At 35.4% G+C, this 18515-nt stretch overlaps 1 protein-coding gene across 1 annotated transcript in view; it reads right to left on the bottom strand.

The window, feature by feature from the left end:
* The window catches only part of LOC131737120 (exosome RNA helicase MTR4), a 53236-nt gene extending 34742 nt beyond the window's left edge, over window positions 1–18494 (bottom strand). Inside the window, exons 1-15 of the mRNA XM_059024048.1 lie at window positions 18191–18494; window positions 17053–17193; window positions 15756–15822; window positions 15222–15284; window positions 12791–12903; window positions 12498–12672; window positions 11806–11896; window positions 10571–10695; window positions 10106–10204; window positions 8883–8985; window positions 8152–8283; window positions 3654–3733; window positions 887–997; window positions 416–517; window positions 139–264 (exon numbers count right to left, since the gene is read on the bottom strand). Coding sequence (XP_058880031.1) covers window positions 139–264; window positions 416–517; window positions 887–997; window positions 3654–3733; window positions 8152–8283; window positions 8883–8985; window positions 10106–10204; window positions 10571–10695; window positions 11806–11896; window positions 12498–12672; window positions 12791–12903; window positions 15222–15284; window positions 15756–15822; window positions 17053–17193; window positions 18191–18291 — 1629 coding nt within the window. The 5' untranslated portion in view covers window positions 18292–18494. The remainder of the gene's footprint in view (window positions 1–138; window positions 265–415; window positions 518–886; window positions 998–3653; window positions 3734–8151; window positions 8284–8882; window positions 8986–10105; window positions 10205–10570; window positions 10696–11805; window positions 11897–12497; window positions 12673–12790; window positions 12904–15221; window positions 15285–15755; window positions 15823–17052; window positions 17194–18190) is intronic.
* Between the last annotated feature and the right edge of the window lie 21 nt (window positions 18495–18515).

The raw sequence follows: 18515 nt of genomic DNA, 5'->3' as shown, positions 1-18515 counted from the left end.
TAATTGGCTGACAATCAATACAAAACAGCTTCCTTCAGGACCGCCAGTACTTTCAATATTTAATCAAAACGGCTGAATATTATTATTACATCACCACTCCGTGGTTTCTAAAATGTGAGCTCACCATTTCTTATTTACCTTAAGAAGTTGCTTTCCAATTGCTGGGCTCATCTTTTCATCAACCATGAAAATAACTATTCCTCTTTCATCCATGCCACGTCTGCCAGCTCGCCCAGACATCTGAATATATTCACCTGAAGTAATCTAGATCATTAAATCAAAAAACAAAAAGTATAATTAAGAACTCTAAATCCACCCCTCCCACAAAGTAATAAAACAGCTATTCTGGGGTGCGGTTAGTGGCTGTTAATAGAGCTTGAAACAGAAACAATTTACCAAAAGGCTCCTCACTTACCCAACGAAAATCTTTTCCATCAAACTTGCGGGCACTTGTGAATAAAACTGTCCTGGCTGGCATGTTGATTCCCATGGCAAATGTCTCTGTTGCAAACAAGGCCTGAAACAACCAAAGAAATCAGGATCCATTATTTAGATGTTAGCATGGCTCAGTTTAAATATATAGACAAATAAACAAACTATTATGTACTTACAGTATGCAAGAGTTGGACATATAATCTTCACTGCCAACCAAGCAGTTTCCTATTCGTCCTCTATCAAAGTCTGTCAAGTAAGTATTCTTGCCCTTTATGACAAACTTACTTGCAAATGTAATATTTCATTTGCAACACAAATTACAAGGGGCAACCCATTTACACTAAAGTGTGCTACACACTGCAAGGGCACTGCGGTATATGTTGCAATAGATAGCAGGAACTCTTTTCTCGTGTGTACTGTGTAATTGCAAATAACAGACTTTACAACTAACCTTCAGCAAGCCTTCAGAGAACAGAATCTCAATAGTTTCCTTCAGGATAGGAAGCAAACCGCCGTGATGAATCCCTACTCCTCTTTTCAACAGTGGCAACACATGCTCAACCTTTGAAATAATACATTTATATATATTAGTGCTGGGACAAATATCCGAATAATCAAACAATTTTTTTTTTTTTTTCTTTTTTTTTTTTACTACATGTATTCAGATACAGAAATCAAATGTTCGTATTCGCTAGAAATGACAAAAATACCTTGCACTTCACCACCTCGCCATTAGTTGTGTGACAATTTAAAAAATGGCAAATGAAAAAAAGAGCTCAGTGATGTGAGATTAATAAATATTATAAAAAAAATAAAATCAACACAACAGCTCTTGAGCCTCAAAGTTTAGACAGCAAAAAGTAAAACAAACCAGATTATGCACGCATAGGCATAGTGATCTCTAAGGCCACCTGGATCAAAAAGGCGTTGTGCTGCTTTAGAGAGAGTCAGAATCTCACGAACATGGTGTTTTTATGTCTGTCCAAGACTTAGATATTCGTTAGTTTTCAAAAGGGAATAAACACCATTAAATGTAACACTTTATTTAAAGTAGAAAAATTTTCAAGGAGTATGAATACGTTATGTAGGACTTTTTTGCAAAACATATCCCTTGCAAGTTGGGACAGTGATGGAAAATGCGAGGCATGTTGCTTCCACCATAAGAGCGGGTCTTCTGTGACAGATAGTTTGGGTTCTTGCAACTCGGTAGTTCCTCATCTTCGTCCCCAAACAGCTGTAATGTTATGTTTTCTTTGGGCCACAGGTATTTTGGAATGAGGTCAGTGCATCGGTATCGCAGACAGAAACCGATCCCGATTCTGTCTCGCTTCCCAAATCCAAAACAGCACCTGAGACTCCAGCTAGAGCAGTATTTGGCAGTTCTGGGTTGCGTGCACATCCTAATCTGGACTCCAATTCTCTCTTGACTTCTTGATTTTGCACATCAGAAAGAAAATTAAGCATATTAAATCAGGGATCAAGAGCAGTTTTTAGCACTTGTACAGATTTTGAATTTAAATTGTTTAAGAAACGATTCTCCAGATCAATTTTGATCAAAGTTGTTGTTTGTCTAACAGCAGTTGAATCACTCATTGCTGGTTTAATTGTCAACCAAGTTTGTGATGACAGCGTAAGACTGCACTCACTGCTGAGATAACGTGTAGCATTCTCCATTGGGGACAACACTTTAAGCAGCTTGTTTAAAAGATCCCATTGCTCTGGTTTGAGATCAAGGAAGTGCCGAGTTTCTTTTGTGACATTTTGGTCACTCAATACTGCAGATAACGGCCACCTGTGTTTTTTCTGAGCCCACTTTAAATGACTACAACGTAAAGAAAATATATAGGTGCTGTCTACTCCACTGGGATTAGAAAAGAAACATAGCAAGGTGGTATTGGCGGATCAATACAATACAATCAATACAATCAAACACAAATTCGTAAATCACAGCTGACAGATTGTCTATCTGGAGGCGGGACGCAGAGAGAGCGCTCTGGCAATAGGTCAGTGTTCAGGTCATGTTTTTGCTATGCTGGGAGTTGGAGATGCGATAATAAAGGCGTAATTTCGACTCAATGCAATTAAATATGTTAACGTAGCATTATTCAGCAGGCATTCGACTAAAAAATGCTGGTTTACGATTATCTGGTGGGTGGGTAAAAAATAATGGGGACGGCACAGATTAAAAAATAAATAAAAATTAAACCCCACTAATTTACCCTCTTTCGGGGGGATATTTTGCCACAGATTACTATAATGTGCATTTTGCAATCTTTTTTGGTTAAAAAGAAAAATACCGTAAGCCATCTACGTAATTCACTGGGGTAAAGGCCTAAACAATTTTACGTATTCTCTACTCCTGGGATATTTTTTTTATTTTAATGTGTTACATAGTGTAATGCCTTGCTGTAAAATAAAAGGCACACACACAGGGGCCACGCCCCCCCCTGCTATGCTGTGTCTGCCTGCATTCAGAGCAATATAATGGATTTTATTACTTTGAGAACGAACGTATAATTCAATTATAAGCAAATATCCTAACATGAAAATCCGCTTTGTTCGTCCCAGCACTAATAAATAAACACATTTTAAAATACAATTTCTATGCATTTCTCTGAGGGATTGATGTTTCATCACAAAATAACCACTTCCCAGCTTTGGTGTGTGTGTTACCATACAGCAGTGAAGAACCAACAGGAAATGTATTTAACAAATTAACATTGCAAGATGAAAATAAATCAAAAGAGAACTATTTGAAAATATTTAAATATGAGTAAAGTAGTTTAATGTAATACTCTATAAATCAGTACAGCACCACAGGAAAATCTTTTCAGGTCTATGATGTGGCTTATAAACTTCTAGTCACCCTTTCCCTGCCAAGAGCAACATAACATTGACAGACATTGGGACACAAACAAACAAAGAACCACATTTGGCTGACAGGACACACATGTTCAGATGGCAATATATGCAGAAAAAAATTGTGGAGGTCTGAGAGAACTCAAAGTTCAAACTCCCATGGTTTAAGTGAAAAAAATTAATGAACTTGCCCTGGCCTATAATCAAGAAACACAGTGACTGACTGCTGAATACTGAACTGTTAAGGCACTGTCGTAGGTTAGTAACAAGAACAGCATTATATTAAATTTGCAACTCAAACGTTTCACCAACTGTACTAATTATTCATAGTCCTGTTGATAAACAGAAAGCTGACTTGCCTGGGGAAGTTTTTTGTCTTCATCCGACAAGCAGTCAATGGCGTTGTTAAAGACCTCTTCCACAAGCTTCTTTTCTTCATCTATAAGACATCAGTTATAAATCAGAATAGTTCAATTGTTTGGGGCAATTCTATGTAAAAAGTCACGTTAGCATACTACTTGTCAACTGATCTTGAAACTATTCTGTCAAGGTACTCCATGTATACAAGAAAACAGCCGATAAAATCATGCTGAGCATCATGGCATATTTATACATCTGGTAGTTTAGGAAAACAGCATTGCATGCAGATTGTGTTTCTGAAATGGAACACACACTTTAAATCAGATTATTAATTATGGATTAATTACAGAAGCTAGCATGCATCACTTAACATTCATTTTAAAATAAATAAGTTTTTGTGAACTAAAACAAGACATTCTCTGGGCATAATATGGAATGTCAGATTAAATGGTTTGTAAACTGTCTCATCATGTCGTCCAGAAGTTAACAATGTTGCTATGAAATGGTTCATTTGAATTTGAAACCACCTGTAATAAAACAGAGAATGATAAAATACAGTTGTGTGAAAATATGTCGTCTGTATCTTGAATATTGCCAGAGGTAAAAACATCTGGCAGTGAATAGGTTTATTTTTTATGGATACCATCAGTAATGTATCTTAAGCAAGAAAATCAAAGAACACAGTTTTGTACCAAACTAAGATTGCAAATATGGAAGCTATATGTGCGTCATTTCTTCATTCACAAAGAGAGTTTTTCAAAACAAGAAATATTGTAAACAAGACCACTTTGTGCAAGAATACTGACATTTATAACCAGTAAGTAAATGACAGAACACATGGTGCTGATGAAGAGTCAGCCAAATAATGTCACTGGCACACATACCAAAGGAAATCAGAAGTACTACAGCTCAATCTCTGAAGTTTCACAACTGTAGAGCAGCTGCTTTTAGTAAAAGCAGTGAATTTTGTCGTAGCCGCTTCTTCTGGGAAAAGGGCTACAACCCATTTCAAAAGCTCGACCTTGATCTAAAAGCAGAGCCTAGTTTCCCGTTTTAAAAGGAAATGTATTTTTGATATTGCTCCCGATTTATTTGTTTGAGGCTTTCATCAGAAAAACACTGCACTGCGAAGGTTACTCTAGGGAATCACACACCTGCACCATAAAGAGATGCCTGGGCATGGTTCCTTCTAATATTTTACACTGTTGCCCAGTACTAGCTACAATCAAACACTGTACGTAATTTACAGTTACCAATATGGGATACTTCTTTGTCAAAACTCTGAAATTGATTTTATTTTACTAGTTTTGCCTCAGATGACTAATGTGTACATCAGCAGCACTATTTTTTTTCAAAGACTGAAATCCGTTAAATTGGTTCTTTGATTTCACTGGAAAAAAAAAAAAAAAAAAAAAAAATATATATATATATATATATATATATATATATATATATATATATATATATATATATATATATATATATATATATATATATATATATATATATATATATATATATATATATATATATATATAGCTTGTTTGTTAATGTAGTAGTACAGCTCTTTGACAAGTCAGCTCAGTTAATTGTAGGCAGATTTAAAATGGAGGTCCACAACTGACAGCAAGGCCTTTCGACATATAAATTGTAGATGTAATTATACATTACTGATGTAAGGACCCTTCAACAATATACTGCACTTATTTTAGTACTGTATATGACAGTACATGAAAAGCACATAAATGACTTTACTGCAAGAAAACAAAACAAACACTTACAAATAAATCTTAATCTGTACTGTATTTAGGGCAAGCAAACAATTATATGTACAAATGCATGGGTGACTATGCAAGTCACATTTAACAGCGTACTGAACTCATTACTAAATAAATGACTGATGTAAAAAAAAAAAAAAAACAACCCCATTCTTATGTTTATATAAATAAATTACAAAGGAAATTCCCATGCGTGTGACATTTTTTTAAAAATGATTTCTTTTATTAGGCATGGATGCATTTGACTAATTCTATACATTTCAGCATGTGCATTTAATATATAGCTGGTTTCATTTTTGTATCCATATTATCTACACTGAGTAACCTCTAGGTTTACCAAAATTGAGCTGCATGCTTCGAGGTCATGCTCATAAACCACTTGGCTTTTCTGCACTGACTAACCTTTGCTGCCTCCTGGGTTTTGTTCAGCAAAGAGTTATTGTATGTTAAAGTCAAGGCATTTAAGGTATTAAAATATTGACTTAGAGGGAGCTGAAAATTAATCTCCCTAAAGGGTTGTATGCTTTCTCAATATTGGTGTTTCAAATAGTGCATTGCTAAGAGTTAAAGTTGGTACTTTATTTCCACTGATATTGTTTTTGGCCTTAGCTGATGTGTGGTCAAACCCCACTTGCAAGAACCTAAAGGGACCACCTAAAATACTAGTTATTATCCAGTGTTTGTACTGCATGGGATCTCAATCTGAAAATACAGCTCTTTGTGAACCAACAAGCTACATTATTACTTTTTTACTAGGGGATTAAATAATGCTTTAAGTTTAACTGCCTAAAATTGAACATGAGAACGCACAGACGAAGAGACAGAGTAGTATTGAAAGTGATGATGCATATAGTAAAATATTGTATAGCTATCCAAACCAGTTCTGTATTAAAACAAAATGGAATAAAAAAGGCATTTAAACATATTTAAAAAAACCAAAAAACTACTGTTTAAACTTTGAGATCTACGTTCCTCAACTCAGAAACCAGTGGACATCACATTACACCATAATATGTCAGTCTCTGGGCCAGGAGTGAATGGAGGTGTTCAGGTCAGGATTGAGGTGTGTCTGCAGAGATGCAAGGGAAAGCCCAAGAGGCACCTGCAGGTATCACGGCCAATGCATTCTTTTAAGTAAAAGCACAACAGTATGTTTAGAGATGGTGAATAGAAAGAAGCACTCTAAACTGGCCTGCACATAACTCCAATGTGGAAATGGCATACATGTTCCTTGCCAAAAAAGACGTTACTACATACAGCACCAGACTACCTCATTAACCAGTGGGTACAGACTGTCACTTCACACTTTTAAAAAGTGTGATATTCAAATTAGGAAAGAAACTTTAGTGTGTGTAGGAAAAATAATTCTGCTTTGCCTCCAAGCTCAACAAGTTATTTAATATTAATGGAATGCATCTATAGCCATAACATTACCTCCAATGCTGGACACACACAATCAATACAGGAGAATGCAACATGTTTCCTGTCTTATTTTTGTGTATTTCATTTTATATAGAGACTTGCATCCAAGATCCTCAATTGCTAAACCATACTTTATTATTTTTTTATTATTTTCTTGGCATGTCAAAAACATTCTTGGATGCTGGACATGGAATAGGCAATACTAACAAACAGACTCAGATGTTTTACATCATCTCCATATTACAGTACTAGGAGCTGGGAGTCCATGCGTAAAATGCAAGCCTGACAGAATTCTCTTCCAAAAATAGGTCTGCAGGAGCAAAAGGAGAATAGGAGATGGATTTTTTTTTTTTTTTTTTTTTTAATCCTATGCACAGCACAAGAAAAGATTTTAGGCAGCCTTTACAGTAACTGATTTTTAACAACATGACACAGGCATGGGACAGAAACAAATATGTGAATACGAAAGATTAAAACTATTAAAACAATAATAAACAAATGGGCAGATCATAGAGGAAGAAAACTGCAGTAGCATGCAAGACAGCTTCAGCAGTTTGGTGTAAACAGAACAGTGCATTCTATTGTAAATGTTAGACTGCTTTACTGGGGGTTGGAACATTTAACTCTTAAGCATTACACAGGGCTGACAAAGACGCTTGAGGCAGATCTTCAAATGCTGCTGCTCATCAAATGCTGTTGCTCATCTAGCTGGCATAGACTGTTAAATTATTGTACAGGTTCAGAAAAATCCACGGGGAACACGAGGGGCCAATCTGTGCAGATCACATTGTTAATTAACTATAAACAGCTATACAGCTGAGGCCTCATCTCAGTCATACATTCAGCATTGTATCCCTTAATAAAGTTAACACAGCAAACGGCTCATGTAATACATATGGGTTTCAACATCATTGTGGCTTTGTTCTATGCCAGTACCAGACTCGGCACGAGAGGCTATAGATGGTCAGAAATAAGACCCACTGCATAGCACTGATCCATTCCAGGTTTGACTATGAGCATAATTTGCCGGTGTATAGGTAACAAGATAGGTTTAATTAACTTTTCAATAATACCTGGTATGGCTTAAACACTTACATCCCTGCTATACTATACCTTGGAGGAGAGAGGGAAAAATAAAAACTACAAGGTCTTGACATAATGCAAGACCTTGTAGTTGCAAGATAAGACTTGAAAGAAAACACATGCAAATCAACTATCAAACCTTAAAAGCAATGAACAAAAATCTGTTTTTCCATTCCCATCTACAGGAGGTCAAGTGCTTTTAAAAAGTCAATACCTGTATTGAAGTCCAGCTTAGAAACCTGCAGTGCATAGGCTTCACAGTCTTTCTTACTGAAACTGAAGATAATGACAGGCTGAAAGTTCCTTTCCATGATCATCTTCACTATCTTGAACACATTTGATGGCCCTACAAAAGAAAAACACAGCTATTAAAGGAAAACTTGCATCTATGTTATTGCTTCTATGTTACACTCATGCCTCTTACTATCGTGTGTCACAATAACCATTTTTGTCACAGAAGAAATACAAGATTACAGACCATTTGTCAGTAATTTGGAATTTTTCATGAGAATTTTTTTCCCTTAAAAACAGTCCACATTCTGGAATACAGCACAGGTACAGTAATGTGTTTTGTGTAAATACTGCATGGTTTCCTCTCTGCTAAAATACTTCAGGGACAATAATACTCGCACCAGCAAAACTTGTTAGTAGTTAGAAACAGCAAGTAGTTTATATAATTATTTTTTTTTTAAACTGGGACAGGTCGGAGGTACGCCTACGTTAAAGAAATGAACAGCCTCATAACCGATGAGACATTTTTAGATAATTACAATTTTCAGTTTGTTCTGCAGTCAGTGAGTGACACAACAGTGTAGTCGTTGTTTCACTGTTGTTGTAAATAACCACTTTACAACAGACAACGGACCTAAAGATACAATTTAGTAGTATAGGTGAACTTATTAAATTGACAGAAAACATAAGCTCCAAACTGAAATCTCTACACACCTTTAGTTCCTCCTTTACGGCCCTTCTGGTCTCCCTTTGCCAGGTCACCTGCATCTCTCAACACTTGCATCGCTGTGTTGAAATTATCTTCTCTGAACTCTCCCTGCAGGGGAGGGGGGGGGAAGCATTAGGTTATCACCACATGACATTTCAACATATTAGTGATTTTTATTGAACTTCAAGACTGGTCTGATTTTGAATTTAAAAAAAAAAGGCTAATGCCATGTTGTTTGGTTCAGAGAAAAGGGTGCAAAATATCCGTTCACATTTTAATATCGTCACTTATGTTGACAAAAGTATTCCTTTGGAGGGAGATGACAGTTTTAAATATGTAGGTGTTCATATTGATACACCACTTAAAATTGAAAAGCACTTTAAGGCTAGTTGTAGGAAAAGTGGAGCAAAACTTTTATTGTGTGATCTACATCACTGCTTAATACAATACTTTAATCAAATCCTGTTTCCAACTCTGGATTATGGTGATGTGATATACATGACCGGAAGTAAAGTGACGTTAAAGAAAATAGATACAAGGATTTTAAGATTTATTCTTCAGTGTGCTCCATTAGAACATCATTCACTTTGTACAACAGGCTAAACTTAGTCACCTGAGAATAGAAGGAGCTTTCACTGGAACCAGATCATTTTTTAAAAGGGGCAAATAAGCTGCCGGTTTATCTATATAGTCAGTTTTAAGAAAAATACATTTTGGGGATACTAAATATTTCAAAATACCAACAGTGAGAAATACTATTGGAAGGAAAGCTTTTGCTGCCCTCTCAGACTGGAATGAACTACTCTCTTCTTAATGTTTATTTAAGCAGCATCATAAATCACAGCATGATGGAAATTATCATGTATTAAAAAAAAAAAACACACACACAACTACAAAATATTGATGGCAATTTAAAGCCAAAAAGAGTGCTATAACTTATGCTTCACAAACTAATTCAACCCTTTTATTTCAAGTGGATATTCTTGGCATATTTCGTATTTCCAGCTGGCTTATTTCGAGAAAGAGCAAAAACCTGCAATTTGAAAAACTTGCCTGTTATCTACTTAACAGAAAAGTATTAGTTGAACTGCTTCCTGTTTAAACTCAAAACCTCCCACTCCTACTACAAAAGCAGATGTTCCCAAAGATATTCACTAATTTGGAGGTAAGGAGAAGCAGGATCTATATTTGTTTGGATTGATGTCATTTAATACATATAAGTTCTTACGCTTTCATCCACAACCAAGTGAAGTCCATCACCCCCTGCTGGAAAGATATAATGTTGCAGTGGTGTAGGTCGATAGTCTGTGTATATTACATGGCAGGCCTGCAAGAAGACAAAAATATATTTGATCAATTAAAAGAAAAAAAGAACCTCATGACATTTACTACTTGCATTCAGATCAAGCTGCATGCAACAAATTGCTCTGTGAACTACAATGAACCCTTCGCAACTTCTTGTACGCAGCTGTTTTTTAGTGGCAGTAAAAGATGCGCACTACTCTACTTTCATGCAACATGTCATTTTCCCAGCAAAGAAAGCACATTACTGGTTGTTGCATAGTGTGTATATAGACAAGCTGTTACAATCAGAACAAAAATCACAGGATTTAACCCCTACATATTTGGCTCAGCAGTTTACTGTACATTGAGGTTGAGAATGTTTCCATATTAGTAGAAAAGAGTGAAATACCTGTTTGTGAAGATGGCAGATCCACTCAGCAAACTGGCGTGCATTGGGGATGGTGGCCGATAAAAACACATAGTGAACATTGTCGGGAAGAAGAATAATGGTTTCTTCCCAAACCACACCACGCTCTACAAGAAAAAGCCACAGCAGTTTAAAGGTTGAAGAAATGTAAAGAAAAAAGTATTGCTAGTTAAAAATATTTCTCTTGATATGATATTTTATTAATCAGTTGTTTGGAGTTAAATGTATCCTGGGAGAGTTTTGATGGAATGAAGCATAATTAGCATTATGTATTACTGTCTTACTACTAGTGTCGGTGCGGCATAATCGGGATGCCTCAGGAGAAGTAAAAATATCCAGAATAAGCAGCTGTATCAATTAAACTTTGTTTCTAAATGAAAAGAAATAATGACATCACACAACATTATGATTACATGTTAAATACAACATTTAAAATATGAGTCAATTGTTTGTTTTTCTCCTAAACAAAATGTTTTTTTATTTCTAACTGAAATAAAGATGAAAATCACATCTTATCACAAGTCAAGGCACCTGCGATGTTAATACGCCAACTTTCTTTGCAACAGCAGCCTGAGAAACCACAGGTGACTCCAGCTCCTCCAAGAGTTCATCATGGTTTACACAAGTCACAGCATAATCTCTGCACTGTGCTACGCAAACCTGTCTTCCTCTGAAAAGCGATCTCCGTTCATCATTTGAAAATACTGTATCCCATTATTTACTGTATTAAATTAAGTGACGTCCCAATTAAACAACATAAATAGCATTGGGAAGAACCATCTCCCATCCCATTTAAGCAGAAATCCCGATTATCAGTAATCGACTATTTGCCAGTTTATTTACACTGTGCCTGCCCCATATGAAGGATTACGTTTTATTTCATTTTAATTCAAAAGGGTGCAGCTCTTGAAGTTATCTTGCATCATAGCATGTTAATTTTTAGGAGTTCATTTTCACAAATCCTGCCTGTGGATTTGTTACTAGTGGTTTATGGTTTTGTTTCAGCTCTACCTTGTAATGTTGCTAAATTAAATTTTGCAGGGAACAATCAAAATATTTGCTCTTCATAAATCACGTTAAATGCTCTACTCTAAAAATGTAGGTAAAACTAATAAATTCTAACATTTTGGTGAATGCCTTCATCCGTTATTCCTTGAAGACAAGGTATGATACACTGTTTACAAATAGTAAAATGGGTCACTTTGCAGATACAATACCTGAGTCTCTCATGTAATGGATTTCATCAAATACAACCCATGCTACTTCTCTCATCACCTCCGATCCTCTGTAGAGCATACTTCTTAAAATCTGCAGAGGAAAACAATAGCGATTAGATGTTTGTAAGAATACCGCACAATTGTATGCAATAGAAATCCAGTAAATGACAAAGCACTGCACTGAATAGTTATTATCCCTTGTTTTAATGGGTATACAGTAGAAGTATTTTATTTTTTTACATTTACATCCCAAGTAAAACTGTGAAGACTGGTGCTGTAATATGTAATCATAGGGACATGGATGAATTCAATTTATTCCACCTTGCAGATGAACCAAGTATTCTGCTACAATAAAAGACATTCAATCCCACAAGGAGGGCACATATAGCTCTAAGGCACTGTTATAGTGTAGAGGATGTACAGTGCAACATTTCATTTCTTTACTCTGGAAATCACTATCTAGAAAAACAAACTGCAGAATTCATGCATTTGAGTGTGCGCCCACTTTAAATAAAGATACCACAGAATGGCTACAGATGACAACAGATATTCATGAAGTAACGGAACTGCTTCAGACAACCTTTGATGAAGGATGACACTGGTTTCAAATAAAGCCAAAAGCAGATTTGAACCAGTGCTGTCAGCAATTGTATGGTTTATGCTCAACAAACCAGTTCTGAGGAGCACATTACCTCTGTGGTCATAATAAGACATGAAGCTGTGGGATTAATGGTGACATCGCCAGTCATTAGGCCTACATCTTGGAACTCCTCATACATCTCTCTGTATTTCTGGTTGCTCAGGGCCTTAATAGGACTGGTGAATATAACTCGCTGCTTTTCTCTCAAAGCAAGGGCAATAGCATACCTAAATGGAAGAGAAATGGGCAACTGTAAATTACCTTATACTTTACAAGTTACAACACATAAGGTTATTTCTGTCTATTATAATATATAATGGTAGCACAGTGATAAAAATTACTTACTCAGCGCATACTGTTTTTCCTGCTGAAGTATGGGCAGATACCAGGACAGACTGGTTATTGTCAATACATAAAATAGCCTCTCTCTGAAAAGGATCTAGAATGAAGGGATACTCCTACAAAAAAGAAAAAAGCCACTGTGAGATATGGTTACAAGGTAAACTACACCCTCCAGTGGTTGGCAAATGTTTATACCAGTGGTTTTCAACATTGTCTGGAGGTTTCAGCTCAAGTACCCCTCTACAATTTTTGCTCTAATGAATGGTTGGTTCCAGTTGCAATAAAAGGCAGAATAATCTGATTAACATATGTACCCCCCCCACCCCCGGTTTATGTAATGTACACATTTGTGTCGCAACAATCTGGGACTGACAAACTGCTGGTTTAGAACAGAATACCAAACAGTAATTCTTAAAACTTCTAATAACTTTGTATGCACAGAATCAAGAGACAGTATTTAGGAATCTCTTCGGAAACACATGTACTCGCTTTCTATGCGGCAAAGTTGTTATAAATAATCCAAAATAGCCTGCACTGTAGCCTAAATGTTTATCATGTTACCATTTACTTCCCATGTCTGCATAATTGTGTTCCATTTGAAATGTTTACAATACAAAAACATTAGCCTCAAGATAAAACTATAATGACTAACAATAATTAGGGCTGTATTTTGTTCACAGTAAAAAAAAAAAGTAGTCTTATTTCATGGTCTAAAAATAGGTATTTCAAGATATTTCATGAATATAATATTTATTAAAGCAGAAAAAACAAACAATTAACAGTTATTTTACAACAAGTGCTTCGAAATATTTAAATGCTTACCTGAAAGAGCAAATGCTAAATTGTAAAATGTATTTTAAATGTCCACCTCTTAGACATTCTATTTTCACCATCAGTGAATTATCAAAACAAAACAAAAACAAATATGTAAAAATAACACATGAAAGGTCCCCTTGTACTGGACAGAGCAATCTATTTCCGGTCTTTGATGCAGCCAGTGTCTTTTTCATTGAAATCGTGCAGCTCTATGAAGTGAGTTCAATCATCTACCAGGTAGAAACAAACTGAACCGATGCAGTGTAACAGGTAGTGTGTCAACAAGGCAAAGGTTTGCTGTATTTATTCAAGTAATAATTCTTTTAGAAATGGACATTTTCACAGGGAACTACACATTATATGGCAATACTTTCACGGAAATCATGAAATCTGCGATAACAGTGAAAAAAAAACAAAAAACAGCCTTAACAATAAAATGTTTTATTAACGCTAACAACCAAAAGGACTGTTTGCACTTTCTGCACTCGTGTTTTCTTCCTTCGTTTTTCTTTCGCAAGCAGGAAATGTATCCTTTGTTGACTCAAAATGACACACAGGATAATCTGGATGTACTCTATCGAAAAGAAATTCAACCAGCCGCTATTGCTGTTACTAAAATTCAGCCGTGCCTAATAAATAAAACAAATACCGTCAAATTACTGTGATTATTATTTGTTTACAGAAGCATTTATACTTCTAAAAAAGAAACCAAAAAATTGTGCTTCACTGATTAGTAATCAATTACACAACAAGTTGAAAACTGCAAAGTTCTTGAGCAGCACAGAACGCCCAGAGCTCTTCATTGGCAATCGGCAGATGCCCGCTTCACTCACCCTAATATCAGAGTGGAAATCCACTCAATCGAAATCACACATGCGTACCGGTGGATGATCATTTTGAAACTATACTAACCTATGAGCTGCTAAATATTTATGCACACTGGTTTAGAAAATATATATTACCATTAAAATCAAGTCAAGATTACTTTCTTTCACTTTCATTTTTGCATTTCAGTCATCCTGTGTACACTCTATGACCCTTCGAAGTGCCCACAAGAGTGCGCAAAACACCCTTTCAAAACCCCTGATTTATACTCATTTATTATCTATCTTCCTGTTTCATACTCAGGTTTAACCCTCGAAATTCTCACCTGATAATATTAATATTACACTTGTTCATGGAACCACAGTAGTCAAGTAAGTCACCCAAAAGGGTTATCAGTAATGTTAAACCTGCTTAATGGTTTTAGGATGTTATCTAGTGCAGTCATCTGTGAAAAAAATTACTATTGCTATTAAGCCTGATTAAGATCAGAAAAATGTAACGCTGTTCATATTAAGTTAATCAAAGAAATTGATATACAACCAACTGCTTACTTGCAGACTGTTCATGTTTGAATAAACATTTACTCAATTTTCATATGAAATCTGTTACTATCAGGCACATTCTGAAGAAAAAGATTACTCACGTAAAATCTGCTGGGCTGTAATGGACGCCACACTCACCTTTGGTACATGAGTGGAGTCCATTACTGCCCAATTAAGAAACAATATTTTAAAATATCTGGAAAAGAGCAAATTTAACAGATAAAAACAGAAGTATACAAAATGTTTAATACCTTTGCTGCTTTTCCAACACGAGGTTTCAACTGAGTATACTCTTCATCTGCAGGCAAAGCCACCTAAATACAGAAATATTGAGGGCATAACCAAACATTCTTTGAACAATTCTTTGCACCTAAAAGGAGAAGGCTAAAAAAAACCAACACCAGAAAACTCCAATGTTAAGAATTTGATTTTACGGATATCACTAAACTAATATGCAGTACGAGATATCTTTTACCACTGTGGCTTTTTTTTTGTGTGTTCCATTTACCAGTATTTTTTTTATTTATTTTTTTTTAACACTAAATGATGAAAGGTGATATACCAGCAGCGTAACAGTTTGTAAAGGATCACCTCAGATTAATGTGGGGCGTGGTGTTAAAATATGACAAATAGCACAATTGTGATCCACATACTGTAAAAGTCCCCATTATTTTTTGTTGTATATGATACTTGATGAATTTGTCTTGTTTTAAACCTGAATATTACTGTTCCATTTTGTCTCACCATTAATTGGATAATCGCATAACTGTGATGCATTGACTTACCTCATGTGTACAGCCTTCTACAGTCTCCACCTGTTCCACCTTAACTTTGGGCATGAGATCTGCAAGACTGAAATTGATTTCTCAGGTTAAACACTGTAATAGGAAACTAGCAAATGGACAAAGCCCAGTAAATATCCCATGTTGACGTCCTACATGTGAAGCAGGGGTCTCAAAAAGGAAACACTTTAAGGTTCCAAATTAAGCTATGAATGTAACACTTCAGTATAAAAGTTGACTCCAGTTTGTGTTAATACACTTAAACAAAATGAAATGCATACAAATATTCAAAATTTAAATTCTGTATTCTTAAATTCCTGTTTTGTTAGAACATAAAAATAAAAAAAAGACTTAAACACTTTTGAGTTATGAACCAACTCTTTGTATATTGTGGCAGCAACATGTATTATTAGGGGAGTAGTGGTTAGGGCTCTGGACTCTGGAGGGTCGTGGGTTCAATCCCAGGTGTGAAACACTGCTGCTGTACCCTTGAGCAAGATACTTTACCTAGATTGCTCCAGTAAAAATCCAGCTGTATAAATGGGTAATTGTATGTAGAAATAATGTGATATCTTGTAAGAAGTGTAAGTCACCCTGGATAAGGCTGTCTGCTAAGAAATAAATAATAATTAGGGCTACAACATAACTGTCCCTTTCATCAGCATATGTGTAGACAAGGCATTATTTTTTGCCTATATTTATCCTTTTATTCTCGACAGTGGTCAGAATCACAGGTCTTAAATGCATCTCAATAAATAATAATGCAAATGTTCATAACAACCATGATTCTAAGAACTTATATTGTTAATAGTCATTCCATAAAAAAGCTAACCCTGCTGTTCTCCTCCACTGACAGGTTACTTCTATTGCGATGAGCAGATAAATCTTGATTCCTGCAGTCTTTTGAAAACAAGTCAGTGTTTGTTATTTTTAAGTATCACTTTAATGGTTGGAATTGTATTTCTGGGACCTAAATTGAAAATACACAATGTATGCAATGCACACACAAAGTAAGCAGTAAAAGTGCCTTCTACAGATTAGCGACTTCTAATTGAAGGATGCCAAAAACTAGTAATGTTTGAGAGCAACATTCTAATGCAAATCTGTTTGCTTTATTTATTTATTTTTCAAGATCTCATTTTATGTATATCTGAATGAAAGAAAAAGAAAACACCTTTTGAATAAAATCACGATACACAAATGTTTAAGACCCCCCATTGTGTGAGCAAATCTTATCATTAGCATGTATCAACTGAAGCAAACACAGTAAAAAAAAAAAACACATTAAATATGAACTTACTTTATTTCTTCTGCAGATATTGTCTCAAGCTTTGGCTTCTTCCCAAATATTATTTCATCATTTCCATCGTTCTCCAGGTCACGCTTGCTTTTTGCAGTGGAATCAATATTATCTGCTTTAGGTTTGCCATGTGGAGATTTCCTTTAAAAAAAAATAAAAGTATATACACACTGTGCAGTACAAGGTGATGTACTGGTATTTAACAAAATGATCCATTGATTTGATACAATTTAACTAAATTGTCAGAAAGGAATTATAATTGTAATGGTAAAAAAATAAGAAGAAAGAAATACATTGTCCAAATAACTATTTGGGTAAAGCTGGCTAGTAAGAATCATATGTGAACAACAAAATTGGTGAAAAGGTGACTTAAAAGCAACTAGTTGTTATTAATGCCACTCTTATGGAAAGAAGATTAATGCCTGTATTATCCTGACTGCTGCTACTAAATAACAAAGTTATCCTGTATTTTTGTTGTTCTTAAACCGCTACAAATATAACATTTATCCTGAGTATATTGTTTCTTGATAGTTTGAAGCATTTCACTGTTTTATTGCTTGGTTTTTCTTACTTCAAAAGATTCCATAGCACCAGCTTTGTTTATGTTGGACACTGTGGATTTACAGGACCATGGCATGGCGGGACACGTACTGTCTAGTTATTGAACTCAACTCGTGCTATACTGTAGACTATATGCATTGTAAAATTACTAATATTTTATAAACCAGCTAGAGTATAGCTGTTTTGAGTATAGCTGTTAGAGTAGCAACTGGTATTTGGAGCAGGCGTGTACTACTGTGTACTAATATGAAATGATTGGGATTACCGGTAGGTTACTCTTTACGTCAACACGTTGACGTATTTGATTTTGAGTACGGTAGTAGTCTACAGTGATAAAAGTCAAGTATATTATTTATTAAATGTTAACACCTGAAAATGACTATTACTGTGACTGATTAGAATTTGTTTTAAAAATAAAGATACAACAACACGTGTTCATCCAGCACTGCAGCAGTGCTAAACGCACATCTCCCTCTTCAACTGTGTAGACAAAAATTGGATGTTACTGTTGTCCAAGCAGGAATCATAAAAAAAAAAAAAAAAAAACACCACAACAGGTGTGCATATCTTTCCATACCCAGGCTTGGTTCCACTGTCGACTTCTTTTCGTTTTTTGGTGCTTGCTTTTTCCTCTTGTTCAAACACGCTGAACAAATCGTCTCCAAACGCGTCCGCCATCTTTCCAGAGAGAAGCCCAGCAGTACACAGATTCCCGAAATGCACTTCTTCAAGTGAAACTTGAATTAACTACGGCAGCCAGAGAGGATGATACGATTGAGCAGTTTCAGTCAGGATGTTTTGTATTAATTTAAATAAAGCAACTTTCGGAACGTGTTGTAAAATAAACACCTTACAATCTACAATTTCAATTGACGGGCATTTTCAACGTGTTTAAACATCAT

This window comes from Acipenser ruthenus, chromosome 1 (genome assembly GCF_902713425.1).
Source record: "Acipenser ruthenus chromosome 1, fAciRut3.2 maternal haplotype, whole genome shotgun sequence".
NCBI lineage: Eukaryota > Metazoa > Chordata > Actinopteri > Acipenseriformes > Acipenseridae > Acipenser > Acipenser ruthenus.
The sequence above is the reverse complement of the archived record's forward strand: the minus strand, read 5'-3'. Positions and strand labels throughout refer to the sequence as shown.